General features: G+C 38.3%; 1 protein-coding gene across 1 annotated transcript; it reads left to right on the top strand.

The window, feature by feature from the left end:
- Positions 1-14,221: 14,221 nt before the first annotated feature.
- Positions 14,222-16,298, top strand: Cyp4d14 (Cytochrome P450 4d14). Its single transcript, XM_002049572.4, has 4 exons — positions 14,222-14,499; positions 14,563-15,019; positions 15,075-15,637; positions 15,697-16,298. Exons 1-4 carry the CDS (start codon positions 14,334-14,336, stop codon positions 16,032-16,034), a joined length of 1,524 nt encoding a protein of 507 aa, XP_002049608.1. The 5' UTR covers positions 14,222-14,333; the 3' UTR covers positions 16,035-16,298.
- The last annotated feature ends 291 nt before the right edge of the window (positions 16,299-16,589 follow it).

Genomic DNA, 16,589 nt, shown 5'->3' with positions numbered 1-16,589 from the left:
TTCGCAACCCTCGCAAGTTGGTGCTGATAAATGCAGTTTTTAGCACCATTTGTTGGCTGTTTACTTTTATTACATAAGCTACACGCCGTACGCTACACGTATCACATAGTAATAGTTATTTTACCCCATTTCTGCAACCGACTGCTCATTATGACTTTGTGTTTAATGGGTAATATAAGCACTGGAGCGGCAACTCGTTCCGCAACCGGCATCCAAGACCCGCTGCCCCGCACAGCCAATTGCCCAGGGTATTCAAGTGCACAGCTCAAACATAATAACCGTGTGGCATCCTGGCAATCGCAATCCTGTCCCTGACTTTGTGTGTGTGGCCATCGTTAACGCAACGTTGCCATGGCAGACATTAAAATAAATATTTGCGCTAATCTGTCATTTGTCGCTCTTTCTATCTGGCCCTTTCCCCAACCCTCCTCTTGCTGACACGCTACCAGGCTGGCCATCATTCAAAATATTGTTGATTAGCTCGAGGCTAGACATATCCCATGAGTTCCACGTGTTTGACAGCATAACATGTTACCAAAGCTGAAATAACTGTTGAAATAATAAAAGGTCTTTACATCTTGTTACCTGCATTAAGCTCATAATATATTCAATAATAAGTTTTCCTGCAGTACCGAAAAAAGAGAAGGTCTAAAAATAAAATATATTTCTTAGAATTAAGAATTTAATTAAATTCTACCAATCAAAGAAAATTTATATTTTGTTTAAGTTACAATGAATTTTCAATCACCCATTATTGGATGAAGCTTTATTCCACTAGATTGCCATAGTTAGCAGTGGCATTCAAAATTAAATAGATTGAATGTTTGTAGCAATATCCTACTTCCTACGCATAATAAAACAAGTAAGAGGTTCTAGTCGGGAGCTTCCGACTAGGGGATACCATGAACCCTCTTCTACCAACATCAAATGCATATATATATTTTATTTTAGAAGCTATATGTCAAGCTTGGGGACTCTAGCTCTTATTATTTACCAAAATTGCCCAAAAAATACATACGGACGGACGGACAGACATACGGACATGGCTAGATCGACTCGGCTATTGATGCTGATCAAGAATATATATACTTTATGGGGTCGGAGATGCTTCCTTCTGCCTGTTACATACATTTGGATTTTGCGCCCTTATACCCATTTTTAATGGGTTCAGCGTATAAAAAACATATTGACCCTGTGTCTTTGTGCGGCTCGCTTAAAATAAAAATGACCTGGAGGTTTTAAAAACATGAATTTTTGTTAATCCCGCAAATCCAATTAGTTTGGTCTATTTTTTTAGTACGCTTGCTAATTTGAGTGCTCGCATTTTGTAAAATTTGTCATTTGGCTTTGCCGGTGCAGGCAGCCACAACTTTTAATTGACTTTGCCAACTTATTAGCGGCAGCCGTCTCTTGTGGTAATTAGTCATAGCTGCTAACACGCGTTGGAGGACATTTAGTTGATTTATGTAAAACGGTCGCATAGCTAACTAAACAGATCCTCAGTCAGTGCAGGCGCCTCTCATAAATATCGTTTTATTGCTATTGCCCAAAGGCAGCAATGACAAAAGTGGCCGAAATTGTTTGTTTGTTGTTGTTGTTGTTGTTTTGCGCCTTGGATATTAATAATATATGTATTTTTACTTGCCTCAGCACTTAGCTGCCTGGGTATAGTTGCAAACGTAGGGGAATAGAAGGATCTGAGCCAAACTTTTTATTGCCCTGACACCCGCATCGTTCTAGGTGACACCCTTTGACTTGGAGCCCTTTCCCCTTCTCATACACCACTTTGCTTTCATAATCGCATGTTTGACGCTATAAAATCAATTCTTTATCTCACACACAGAACGAAGTCTAGATACAGCTATACGACTACAGACCCAGCGCCTGGTGCGTGTCATAAAAACGATTTGGCCCCAGCCGGCCCCGACCCGGGCATAAAAATGATATTACGACAAGTGTTGTTATTAAGGCCAACTGTAGTAGTCAGCAGCCAGCAGCGAAATCGCGTCTTGCTGTTGATGAAAGCGTCCAGCCAAAAGGAGAACTCCAACCAACCCGCTGGCTATGATAGCCCTTACTATGGCAACATATATAAAGTTTAGCTCCAAACGGCAATGGTATTTTTTTATATCTCTGCATGTGTGTCCGTCTACGCGTGTGTGTGTGTGTGTGAGTGAGCATGAGGAAAACAAAACAAATTGAAAAGCTCACATAAGCAGTTGATAGTGAAGGGGGCCAACATGGCGTATGATTATTGCGCTTGGGACAGAAACATAAACAGTAGCCGTCTGCTTAAGTTTATACGCTTTACGCATCAAGCCAAAGGAATGCATATAGTAAGTAGAATATATTCACCCATATTAGGAATGTAAAATATTAAGGTTAATTAATATATAAAATGGTTGAAAACTCTTCATTGTATTTTATTTGATTAACCTGAAAATTTTTAAAAATCAGTCTATTAGCACCGATATTATCCTAGAAAATATTTACAATTACAATTTGTGCAATTGCATGTTTGTATGTTGATTTTTGTGTATAGAAGAAAGTTCTCAAAGACCCACAGAGTTTTTGATTTTTAATTAATTTTTAATTATGTTGAGCAATTTCAACCCGTTTTACATGAGCATGAAAAGTTACTTTAATTTAGTGAGTCTAAGCTAAAATTGTTAAAATAAAAGAACAGCACGAAATTTTGCACATTTAGATATTTAATCAAAAAAGTTTTTTGTGGTGAAACAAAAAACTGGCGACAATGAAACGGCAGACAACTGTGGTATGACAAAAAAGTATAACAAATTCAAATTTGTGGTATAAAAAATGCTCGCACCGAAAATGCAAATTTGTTTATTATGTTTTGATAAAAATATTTCACAAACATGAATATTCTCTGCAGCAAGCAAAGAAAAACCTATAAGCTCCGTTCTCGACTCCCGCAACCAACTAATAACGCTGTCAACGCAGCCCTTGCCGCCGGCCCATGCAAATCTGTGTTGACAATGTTTAGCAATTAAAACACAGCAAAATGTTTCCACAACACACAATCCACTGGAGGATACGAGTGCGAGCTAGATTACGAGTACGAGAGTCTGTGCCAGTGATTTGATGACATGTTTCGCTGATATTTTAATCAGTTTTGACTGCCAGTTGGACGAAATTCTGTTGCGTTTGCCTCAGCTAAATCCTAAAAATATGTTAAATATAAAACTATTTAAGCTGGAAATCGAATACAATTTTTTAGAAGTTCACTGTCACAAATTAAAATTGTTACAATAGCTCTCTTAAATTCGATGCAGTTTTTAAAATGTAATAGCTGTCGGGTTAAATATAAACTTTCTATTTTGTACTAGAGTGAATAATAAGACAATCACTGAGAAGGAAACGGAAAACTTATTTTCCAAGAGACATTGTCAACTATTTTGTACTTACCTCTATTCCTCCTTCCGAAAAACTATGATAAATTAATATCACAGGCTGTATATTAAGGCTATTCGAGCAACAGTTACTGCTGCCAATTATTTTATACTTTAACTTACAACAACAATAACAGATTTGTAAGCTGATGTGATTATTGGGGCGTAGCTGGTTAGTTACATTCGTCAAATTGGCCATGTTAAGATCGTGTGCCTTCGCACGTGCTTCAATCACTCGCCATTCGTTTGGAAGGCTTTACAAATAGCTAGTATTTGGTACGTAGAGCTGCCTTCAACTTGGTTTCAACTTGTTTATGGGTGTGTTGCTGTTTGATGTTGTTGTTAACTGATATGCTACATATGCATATTTTTATCGGCCATTTATTTCAAATGGCGCACAGCACGCACCAGGTAGAAGTCCGAGATGAATAAATGCGGTCTTTAAGCTACATATAAAAATTGGTTTTGATTGCATTCGTGCGGCAAATTGCATAAAGTATTAAAAAAATGTAGATGGCGTAAAAGTCGCTTCACGTTTCAATACGGTTTTCGGTTTTGCACGATCTTTAAAATATGACTGTAGTTTGGTATGATTTATATGACTTCTGGCACGCCTGCAGCTAAGTAGTTGCACCCAGGGCAACAGGCAATGGAAATGGAATTAATGCGGGCCACATACAGCGTCTGCAGCGTCTGATGACTGCATCGCTCCTCTGATGACTGGCAATCCCGAGGGGGTGTGGCCACCAACTGCTCCTAGTTATGCTACCCTGCCAAGCCCAAGTAAACAGAGTGTTATGTTTGGTAAGCAATGACCACAAGTAACCTAAATGTGGATGCAATTAATTTACGAACAAGATATGTATATTATTATTATACAAAGTTGTATTATTATGTTTATCAACCCACCTATTTTAATATCTCTACAACTATGGCTTACATTTAAGCGAACACTACATTTCAGCCCGAAACTTCAGTTAACCAAATGAATAGGAACTTGGACAAGGTACAGCGAATTGTTTATATCAAAGTTTTAGTAGGTAATAGATAATAGTTAATACCAATGCCAACATCGAGAGTAAGCATTTGCTGCTCTACTTTGTAGTATCTTCAAGTCGTGGCATCTAATCGTCGAGCATTTGTGGAGCTATTCTCTAGCACCCGTTAATCCATCGTCGCTGACTACCGTCTGACAATTTTTGTCGTAGCATTGCACACGACTTTAGCATATCATTTGTTATTGTGGCCGCTGGATGGCAGCCAGCATCGCAGTTATGTATTTTGTCAGGCAAATTGCTTTTGCCCGGCTGACATGATATAAATAACTGGTACGGGCAATTGCGCTGTACAACATTTAAGAGCCGCTGCTGAGTGCAACGCAGACTCGAATTTTAATTAACTTTTGGCGTGCGCAAAAGTTGTTCATACAATGTGTGTAATTTAGCTATTAGCTCCACGTAACTTATCGATTTGATTTTAATAAGCAACCAGTAGAGCGCTCAGCAACACACAGCGACAACTAATCCAATTAACACTTTTTCTGGGAACACCATCCGCAGCACCTGAGTGCATTGTAGTCGCTGTCTGCGCACAACTAAACTAATCAAGTGTGCTAGTTAATTGCTATAATTTAGTGCAGACAGAACCAATTAAAACAATTTTATCAATTAGTTCATTGTGCATTTTCTAACTCAGACAAAAGCTAGATGTTTGAGCAATATTGTGCTTCCGATAATCTGAGAGTTATAAAGCGAAATCATAAAAAAATCGAAGGTGTGACCTTTGAAGGTGTGTGAAGGTGTAACCTCAGCAAGTTAACTTTTAAAAATAACCTTAAAGAGATGCAAAATGTCATTGCAGTGCGGTATAGAATAAGTTATAAATTTTATATTCGCGGAACCGCCAATATTGTAAACAAGCATTAACCAACTGATTGGGACACACAGAGAAGTGCACCACGCGGCGTATGCGTATTGCGCATCGCGCATTGATTCTGATTGCTTCATTTGTTTGCAAATGCAACACGCAATTCGAACCACCGTCTGCGCCATTTTGCAGCCAATGAAAGCAATTCGCCAGCCAATTTTGTATAATTTTGTAGTTGCGGGCTGCGTTTTTACCGAAGGACACGCTCAGTTGCCGTTGCCCGGATACATTGTAGTCCTGAAACGGATGTGCCCCGCATCGATTGCGAATATCCAATTGGATTTCATTATGGGTTAGTCGTAAGCTGGTTCATTTTGCAGGTAAGAATGGGCACTATAACTTACAGAAGATAGATACAAACAATGAATACATATACACTCTATTACGCAATCCGAAATGTTTAACGTCTATGTACATGTCCTATATTTTTAATAAGGAAAATGTTACTTATTTTTTAAATTAAGAGGCCTAATCTATACCGTTATATTTTTTTTTTCCGCACCCTAAACTAAAACCGTTTTTCATAAACAGCCGAGCTATAGACCAAATGAAATGAAACACTTTTAAGGATGACTCTAAAGAATAAATAGCCAATATTTATTTACATAAATATTTTGCATGGCTTTTTTTAGTTTTAAACACCTGAAAATTTGATATAAGCACGCACTTTTAACCTTATTGTGAAATCATTTAATAACGGAATAATTGTAAATCATATCGTAGCAAAAGTAAATTATTTCTGTTGGCAGTTAAGTATTGCATCTATAGGTTTTTTTTTTAAATTATTACCCAATAATTGGGCAGATTTTAAGTAAAATAAATAGTTATGTTTAAAACAAAAATAAATAAAAAAAATATGTAGCATACAAAGCCTTCTAATATTTGTTGTCAAATTCTAATGTTGAATTTAACACGATTATTCTTGCAACTTTGACAGCAAAAGTTTTATGGCACATTAGCACGCTTTCCTCTGGTATTTCCATATTACCCGCTATCTTTGTCAATAAATCAGCGGTACGTTCGTCCGATACAGAAACTCAATATCCCAGCGCGCTCCCCTTTGGTAGCCAAGCGGCTCACTTTACACATCCGACACTGGTGATAATGTCGCGCAACTCAATTTGGATGCGGTTTTTTGCCTGCACCCTTCCAATAAACATTATGCTCGCATTTCCCATTTGCAGCGCAGACCGAAAAACCTCTACAGTCCGACCTTTTCTCTCTTTCTGTACCCTCTACATCTCTCTATCTCGCTCTCTAGATGTCTCTGTGCACACAGCCTGTCCATAACCGGCACGCTGTGGTCTTTGACATAGCTCATTGTTGTCTGCGTGCATTTTGTGTGCCGCGGCTCTGACCAGCACCCCGTGCCGCCATTATCTTCTCGCCGTAACCCTGCTCCCAGTACTCTGTGCAGCATTCATTGTCCATTGCTCCAAATAATGGCAATTTCATTGAATTTCACGCGCCAAAGTCAAAAAGTTGTTTGCGCGAACTTTTGCAGTAATTGCATTGGGCGTTTCTGGCTGCCACGCCCACTCATACACACAGACACAGTCAGGCACACACACACGCTGGGGCAGCCCACTGATGTGTCTAATGAAGTTGAAGCATGGGGTACAGGCCACAAAATCGTTGCCACACCAAATGGCAAATGACATTTGAAAAGTGCTTGCAATGCGTACAGCTAATGACCAGTTTTCAAGTGAAGTTCAAAGTCTGACTGCAGGCGCAAGTGAATTATGAAAATTGGCCCACCCACCTCCAACTAACGTCCTTCGGTCTCAGCTCCCTGCAAATATATAGCAAATTAGGCGCACAGAATCCCAGACAAGAACGTCTCTCGCATGGCAAGCACGTGGCCCTGCTCCAGCTTCTGCTTTTGCTCTGCTTCAGCTCCAGCTTGAAACACCTTTGGACGCGCACACACATGTTTGTGAAACTTTTTTGCGACTGCCTTTCTTGTGTATGTGGCAAAACTTCACCAAATCACTTACAATATTTCGGGACCCACAGTACGTGCAGGGCTTAGGAATTGCTGCTGTTCCTGTTCCGGTTTCTTTGCTGCCTGCAACACCCACTGTCATACGCATCGAAGTATCTGCGACGCTTTCCATCTCTTACCCCACTGCTGCTGCTGCTGCTGCTCTTTCCCCGCCGGCTGTTGGTTTTTGGAGTTGCCGCTGCTACTTTGGCAAAGTTAATTTTCTTAGCGTCAAGCGTGAAATCGATATGGCCGCGGGCTGTTTCATAAGTTGAATTGAAACTCTGGAAATTGTTCAGGTTGCATTTTTTTTATTTTATTTTATTTAATTTTTTTTTTCGGTTTTATATATATTTTTTGGTTTATTTTTTTTTTTTTGTGGGTGCGCGTTGCGTGAGTTGATAAATAAAATACTCAGAATTCCTGACTTGGCCGTAGGGATTGATTTTCTTATAAGTATTTCTGTACGCTGGCAAAACTTTGGAGTGCCGGGCGCCAGGCGTCGCAAAGGCAACGGCAGTGGCTAATAAAATTTTTTTACTTGTGCTCTTGAGCAAACAAGTTTCGTGCGCTTTTTATAACTGCTATTTTATGTTATGTCTTTCATTTTTTTCTACGGTTTTTGGTGTAGTGCAAGTTAAACTTTGCCGCTTTGTGGCGCCCCAGCAAATGAAGTTAATAATAAAACAGTTGCTGGGGCTACTTTAGGGTTGTCGCTGCTCAAAACCGTTGTCCAAATATTTAGCAGTGGTTCAAAGTTTCTGTTTAATTTGAGACCTCAGCAGCAGCCGGATCGCAGCTTTAAAAACTTTTGCCCAGCCATTTTGAATTTGAGATTATTATTATAAACTTTGATTTATTGTCGCACCGACGCCGCCAAGTCGCCCAGGCATCCATGCCAAAAGATACCGAATTGAATACAAAACGATGCGAGCACACGAGTGTACAACAAAACAAAGTGTTGTGCGATTATTAACATAATGTTTTACAACATTTCTATGCTTTTTTATTTTTATTTTTTTATGCGGCGACAGTCGATAACAAAAGTTTGGCAGCAGCTAACTTAGATAACGTGAAACAAGTCAGAAACATATTTTTCTTTAGAGAAGTAGAGTTTCTGTAGAATGTTGGGGATTCACAAAAATATAAAAATAGTTAAGCTTACAACGTTGTGCATTTTTTCCTAAATAAATAATTCATTCATAAGATATAACGCTATATAGAGAGAGTATTGACAACAGCAAAGTTTATATAACCATTTCTACCTGTTTATATAAAAACTCGGAAAACTTTTAATTTAATCTTACTCTTAAGATAAACTATATGACTGACAAGGGACAAGCACCTTTATTACTAGAGCAATACACAAGGTTCTACCACCAATTCAGGTGAAAAAAAAAAACTAGTAAACAATTAAGTTAAGTTAATATTATAGTTATTAAAATTGTAATAGCAAAAGAACTTATTTTGCTTACCGTATTAATATACAAGATTTTCTCTAAGAAGATTTAAAAATAAGTTGATTGTGTAAATTAATAATAAATAAAAAAAAGATTTTTGATAATCTATTATAGACAGTAATCTGTAATAGACAACTATAATTTTAGAAACTTTTTGTTTTCGTTGGATTTTTAGCACATATCTTCAGAATCGTATTGCACACTTTTGCCTTCATTTCATTTTCTCAATAGAGATGCACAGTGTAGTATGTGCCTGAGGTTGCCAACATTTAGGTTTGATATCTGAGATGACAGCCATGAGGGCAGCCTTGGAGATGCGCCTGGAAACTGGGCTAAGCTCGGCTGCCGTTTAGGCACCATTTTTATGGCTCATTAGCGCAGACGTGGCAAATACATAGGTGAGCTTAATTTTTGTCAAAGTTCTTTGATCTGCGGCACTGGATGTTGCTGTTCTTTGGTTGCTACTTCCACTGCTGTTGCCGATGCCGTTGCTAATGTTGATGATAATGATGATGATAAGGATGAGCAGACAACTAGGAAACCAAGCAACCAAAAACCACCCGCTGGCAAAGCAGCTTCCTACACGTCACGCATACCAAATGAAGCCAAGGCACAGTCAGGTTCAGTTGGCAGCTTTGTTGCCAGCCTCATCAGAACGCAGTAAAATCCAGCTACAAATTGGTTAATAATTCGACAAGAATCTAACGACTAAAAATCCAACGACTAACAAATTTGTGGCCTCTTAACTGCAACTCAACAGTTGTAAGCAAAAAAGATAAATAAAACTGCTTGAAAATTGTGCGAAAAATTCAATAGCAAAATAAACACAGACCGAAATCCACAGAAGTGATATTAAAATTTGCATTGATTTTGTTGAGATATGGCCACAGACAGCAGCCGAAAAATTAATGCAAAACTTGCAACAAAATTCAATACAATTTATAAAACAACATTTGCATTTCCAATTGTTTTGGCCAAGTGTTGAGCAAATAGACTTGCAAATCCAATGAATTGTAAACCAAACTGCCGAATAATTGCATGTGCTTTGCAAAAAATTAAAAGAGAAAACAAAATGTTAAGTGAATATACATACAAACATATATGTAAATAATTGAAAAATATATGCTAAGAGTAAATAACCCATTCGACCATGTGGACAGCCCGTTCCAGGTCTCGGAATAGAAACGAGCTTAGCTTTAGCAGGCACATTGCTGAAGAAGGATTAGCCATTTTAGTATGAAAGTTTCACATTTGATAAAGGTGCATAAAACGTTGACATTAAGTTGGCTAAACTTAATTAACGGGCAGGGAGTTGTAGAAGAAGGATGTCAGCCTTATGACATGCACTATGAATGGTGCCAGCTGCCGCCTGCTAAGCAGATTGATGGAACATTTCACATTTTTGACAGCGCTGAGTTGGGTAGACCATTGGCCTTTTGCTGCGATTTAATTAGACGCTTAGCTTGTTTACATTTAATTTGGTTTTATTTGGTAGCTACTTTAAGCCATTTACACGCATGCATAAATCTTCTGGACGGTCACTAATTATCTGCCAGCCAGAATCAGTGGGTCCCACATTAAAGTCAGTGCTGGCTTAATCCCCAGTGCTTATAAAACACGCTCACACCCATAACCTACCGACCATACACTGACAAGCAGCGGCTGGCCCAAAGCATATGTCCCTAGTGCTGAGGTGATAAATTACCATTGGCAAAGGTGTCATATTATAACACACACAAAACCCCAAACATGCGGCACTGGCCTTTTAAATATACCTTAAGCCCAACGCTCGCTCCCCCATTTGGGACGGCAGGATTCATATCCCTCGGCCTGGCGCATAACTAACGAGTTAAAAGGCAAACAGGGGTATATCAACTGGAGCAGCGACAACCGCAAATCCTAAACCAAATCAAAAGGGTCTGACCTGCTTATCACGGCCATAAAGTCAGTCAGACCCAACCTGCCCAGTTCTGGCTCTCATTTAAACTATTTAATATTGGCACCTGCCCGCCGCTGGCCCCCCGACACAGCTCGCATGTGGCCTGACACTAGGCCACTTAAATAATTTAAAACTTACCCTGGATATGGCAACGTGACACGGCTTTGTTTACACATAGGTCACAGGCGCACACAAACTGTTTCCCAAGAAATTGTAATCGCAGAGCTGTGGTCGCGGAACAATATTTATTTTCTTTTTGCATTAGAAAACACACATAATATTAAGGAAATCTTTAAACAATTGATATAAATATAAATATATAACATAATGAAACAAATAATTTCAAACTCTTTTTAATTTTTTTCCAACAATTTTGATATTAATGTTTATGTTCAGTTCAAAAATAAAAATATGGCAATATTGTTTTACGATATACTTAGAATGATATCCAAATCATGTAAGAATATATATCGTTACACTTTCTAACATTTAAAGCGAATGTTTTTTGAAAATTGATTGCAATAAATTATTATAAACTTTTTTTAAATTATTTCGTGAGTCACGTGATCTATATGAAGTACATCTCTGCTCATGGCCACGAGCCAGCTGGCACACATTTATTTGCGTTACCTTTCCTTGCAATCGTAAATTTCAATTCCAGCCACTTAACATGGTGCAAAAAGATTATGCGACAGCCCCTTAGCCCCTAAATGAAAGCAAATGGCAGACGCGGCCAAGATGAGACACCAAGTGCATGGAACTGTTTAAATTGTATGAATTGGCTTGAGGCCTCCAGCTTTTTAACTAATTAAATTGTTGACGCAGAAACAAATAAAAATAAGAACAAACATAAAAATGAAAAAATGGGTAAAAGGTCAACTGAGCGTTTTTAATATCTTGCTCCCATGTGAGAGTAAATTCCAATGAAGGAATAATAAATAAACAGTATTTTGCTGTGTGTGTGTGCGTGTAAATCGTGGGTGTGAGTGTGTGTGAGTGTGTGTCTATGTGTTTACGCCTTTTAACCCTTTCAAATCAGACTCAACCGCAACGGTCGCTGCTCGTGTAAACACATTAATCATCCAAATGCCACAGACAGAGATCGAAAGTGCGGCTCCTTCTGCTCCTTCGACTGCTTCTGCAACCGTATTTACACAGCGCTGCGGGTAGTTTGGTAATCATAAACAGCACACCGTGTAGGAAATTAAAAGCAAAAACAAGCTCCTGCAAATAAACCGAAAAAAGATAGAAACAAAAGGAAAGACAAAAAAAAACAGGAAACAAAAACAAACGGAAATAAAGAAACAACGGTCAGGACATGGCCCTGGCACGTGTGATTATCTGTGGCTTGACGTCAGAGCAGTCATACAATATGCAAATACTTTTGTTTCGCAGTGTAGCTATGCAAATTGGCTTTGTGTGACCTCCGACCGTTCCTGCTACCCGCTGCACAGCCACAACATTTTGTACGTTTTGTGGTTGAGCTCGTTTCGCATTTGCCGTCTGCTCCACAACAGTTATTATTACATTTAAACTAATTGAGTTGATTAGAGGAAATTGAGCAAATTCAGATTCAATGCAATTCAACAACATCAAAAGGTATAACAATTTGTTAGCGCACGACAAACTCATTTAAAATGTATATTCAGCGATTAAAAATAATAAACATACCGATAAGAAAATTTTTTTTTCCTTGACCTAACCCAACTTTGGCTGCTTATCAAAAAGCTTCTGTCTTATCGATAGAAATGACTCAATAGCCATATCAAACCCACTCACTCACTCTCTTTGCGTAATTTGGACTGCAAGTCCAATAGTTGAGTATAATGTGCTTTTATAGCGTATCGACGGATTAGGGCTAATAATACTTATATTATCTAAGCGACTTTCACGCTTTATCATGATTATTCCGCGCAAGAACTGTCAACTAATGCTCAGTCAGCACAAATAATTTTGACAGCCAGCATGAGACTTAAAACAAACAAAACACGAATGTATGTATGTTTGGCTAATAACACATGCACATGTAAAACATGTATTTAATAAAACTCATTAAGTGTCATTGAAAAATAATCTTATATATTACATATTATCCAACTGATCAGTTTAAAAATATTAAATATTTTTCGCTTATTCTGTTAACCAACAAAAGTAACTTTAGCCTTCATACCCAATCTCGTATCAGAGCTGTTAACGTCTGTGAAATAAACGGGCTCGACTAGGTCAAGAAATGTATAAATATTGTAGACTTCATTTTTTCTTCTGTTACTTACACGCTTTGTACAACTTTTAAGTGCTGTGTGTTTATTACATAGACCAAGATACACTATTATAGACTGTTAATTAAACAACATTGATAAATAAATGCTGTTTTGAGCATACATTTATAGACAATGGTTCCCTTATATTAAAAAACCGCTTATTTTCAGTGGATTATTGATTAATTATTATCTGCCATGACATAGGATCATAAAATCAGTTAACAAAGTTTCTTACAAATACTTGTTAACTTCTAGTTAACCTATGCAAAGAGTATTACTTAGTCGAGCGTAATTTTTTAATGCATTATTATTTACTTTTTGAGTCGTAGTATATTGATGATGTTCTTTCTTAATCGATTTGTTGAACCGCCACTAAATGTAAGCGCAAGAGCGCAATTGAAAAGGAGAGTTAGACTCAACTATACCCTCGATCTATTTAAATTACACATACGTACACCATAATCAAATGATATATTATTGAGTTAAATATATGTATGCTAGTAGTCAAAGCTTTGTCTTCTTGCAAGCAATAATGATCGAGGGTATCCGACTAATAATTACCGTAACTTATATATTTAGCAAAATAATTTATTTATAATATTATAGGGAAATGGTGAAGGAATCCGAAAATTAAAATATTCTTGAACTATGTAACCTACTGGCACCATAGAGGCTTCTATCTACAATATTCTGGACTCTGAATACCTATAAACAAATCAGTATATGCATATGTTAGTATTTGTTAATAATACATAAAGACAAATATTAATACCCTGCCACCACAAATAAATGAGTTTCAAACTGCGATTGTAAGTAGAATAGGATCGTTTGACACAAGTATTTCTGAACGCGAGTTTTCAGAGATATTCACACACATATATTTCGTCTTATACAAATATTCAAAAAAATCTTGTGCGTAATCGTAAGACTTCACGATTTGGTATGTGTTCAAGATGTCTCCTAGTCGTGAACTCTCAACAGCAACAATTGTCAATCATTTTTCACTGAATATTTGTATTCAAAATTTTAATGCGTTTAGCGGCAATAACTCATTAAAAACTGATTAGCTTGCTCAGTTGCACAGTTCGATCCACGAAATATATGTCCAGAGAGCTTAACACTCGCCGATAAGCGGCGCAGAGCAGCGCAGTCGTCTGGCTGGCTTATCTAATCGCTATTGTTCGAGCACTTGGCCCATCCAAGTACAAAACAGCTTGACAGCTTGGTACGACGGAACAGTCAAGCATTGGCCATAGAAGCGAACAGCTGGTTTCATTTATAAAAATAATCTTAAGATAGTGATATTATTGTCTATATATACAAAACTTCACTTGCAACTAAAAGGCCATCATGTTTTTGGAAATTGTGGCGCTGCTGTTGACCGTACTGCTCGTATGGGATTACCTGACAATGCGGCGTCAAAACAACATGATGGCTGCGGCTGGAGTAAAAGGACCCCCACAATTTCCACTGCTGGGCAGTGCACCGATTTGTATGATGGGCGAATCCGCTGAAAGTAGGCAGCTTAGCAACGTTTAGTATAAAGATAAGCAAAGCTGATATTTAAACTTTATTGCAGCTATGCTGGATTTGGAAACGCGATTAATTGAAAAATACGGCAAAAATATACAATTAACCATGTTCCACGAGTACGGTTTTATCACCGCTGATGCGAGAATGATTGAGTCTATTTTGAGCAGTCAACAGACGATTACCAAGAATAATCTATACAATCTGCTGCAATGCTGGCTGGGCACTGGTCTGTTGTTAAGCACAGGCAAAAAATGGTTTAGACGTCGCAAGATTATCACGCCCACATTTCACTTTAAGATACTCGAGCAGTTTGTGGAGGTGTTCGACCAGCAGAGTGCCATTATGGCGGAGAATCTGTACGATCGAGCCGATGGCAAGACTGTGATCAATATGTTCCCAGTCGCCTGTCTGGCTGCCTTGGATATTATAGCCGAGACGTCCATGGGCGTGAAAATCAATGCACAAGGCGAGCCCAACTTTCCCTATGTGCAGTCAGTGAAGATGTAAGTAGATAAAATGTCTGAAATACATTCCAAATACAACTGTATGATCTTTCAGTGTGTCCAACATGATGGCTGAGCGTTTTATGAATCCTCTGCAGCGTTTCGATAGCACCATGCGCATCTTCTTTCCGCTACTCTTCCGCAAACTGAACCAGCACATCAAGGCTATGCATGATTTTACCGACAAGGTTATCTCGGAGCGTCGTGATACATTACAAAAGTCCTTAAATGAGCAAAGCTCCACAGGTACTGAGGAAAATGACGTAGGCAGCAAACGTCGCATGGCGCTGCTGGATGTGTTGCTGCAGTCTTCAGTGGATGGGCAACCACTGAGTAATAATGACATTCGCGAGGAGGTGGATACATTTATGTTTGAAGGTCACGACACGACAACAAGTGCCATCTCCTACACGCTATATCTACTGGCAAGACATCCGGAATTGCAAACCCGCGCATTCCGGGAAATCGTTGACGTCATTGGCGCTGACAAGTCCAAGCCTATAACCATGCGAGATCTAGGAGAACTTAAGTATTTGGAGTGCGTAATTAAGGAATCGCTGCGCCTGTATCCACCAGTGCCCATGATTGGCCGCCAATTAACTGAGGATGTTACGCTGGGTAAGTGTACCAGGCATCAGCGTGTGTCTTTAATGCCAATAATGCTAATCGTTTCATAGATGGCAAGCGATTCCCCGCCTTGACAAACATCATTATGCTCACCTACCACGCTCAGCGCGATCCAGAATATTTCCCTGACCCAGAGAAATTCAATCCGGAACGTTTTAGTTCGGAGAGCAGCAGTAATATCGATGTCTTTGCATATGCTCCCTTTTCGGCGGGTCCTCGCAACTGCATTGGCCAAAAGTTTGCAATGCTCGAGATGAAGAGCACCGTCAGCAAAATGCTGAGACATTTCGAGTTGTTGCCCCTGGGCGAACCTGTCCAACCGATTATGAACTTGATTCTACGCTCTAAAACTGGCATTAATCTAGGTCTAAAGCCACGTGTTTACTAAGTCTTATTTAACTGGCTTGATACTTAATTTAAACAGGGTATTAAATGGGATAGATAAGGTGCTAAATGGGTTATAGTTGTTTAATAAACTTTTTATTAATAGAATTAGCTTTTATCCTACTATGTATAGATTGAACCAAACTTTGTCAGTGGTTCGATTCACATAATATATTTAGCTTTAAGTTCGGTCAAATGATTTTCATAGATCGATGTTTTAGTTCGTCACATTTTTTGTGTTAGTTAAATTAAATTATTTATAACTAAACATATTATTTTATTTTCACTTGAGAAAGGAAAAATAATGCAATTTATGTTTGAAGGTCTAATTTAAGCGCTTCACTGTATTTAGGCATCGCTAAAGGAGCTAAAAACTAAAAAAAAGTTGGTAAAAATAAAAAAATAAAACATTAATCAATTTTCTGTTTATTTTTCAAACAAGTATAAATTTCTTGTAAGCAATTATTTCGTATGCTTGGCTTGGCTTGCGAAGGCATGTTACATAAAATATAAATATACAACATGTCAAAGCTCAATAAGTCTAACCCGTCATTGCCCG

Source organism: Drosophila virilis, chromosome 5, assembly GCF_030788295.1.
Source record: "Drosophila virilis strain 15010-1051.87 chromosome 5, Dvir_AGI_RSII-ME, whole genome shotgun sequence".
NCBI classification, from domain to species: domain Eukaryota; kingdom Metazoa; phylum Arthropoda; class Insecta; order Diptera; family Drosophilidae; genus Drosophila; species Drosophila virilis.
Note: the sequence above shows the minus strand (reverse complement) of the source record. Positions and strands in the feature narration are given on the sequence as shown.

What these genes read in the sequence shown, in the direction of transcription:
- Cyp4d14 (XM_002049572.4), top strand. Translation starts at nt 14,334, where the DNA reads ATGTTTTTGGAAATTGTGGCGCTGCTGTTGACCGTACTGCTCGTATGG. An exon ending in TATGTGCAGTCAGTGAAGAT is followed by an intron (nt 15,020 to 15,074) that starts GTAAGTAGATAA and finishes ATGATCTTTCAG; the next exon opens with TGTGTCCAACATGATGGCTG. An exon ending in AACTGAGGATGTTACGCTGG is followed by an intron (nt 15,638 to 15,696) that starts GTAAGTGTACCA and finishes ATCGTTTCATAG; the next exon opens with ATGGCAAGCGATTCCCCGCC.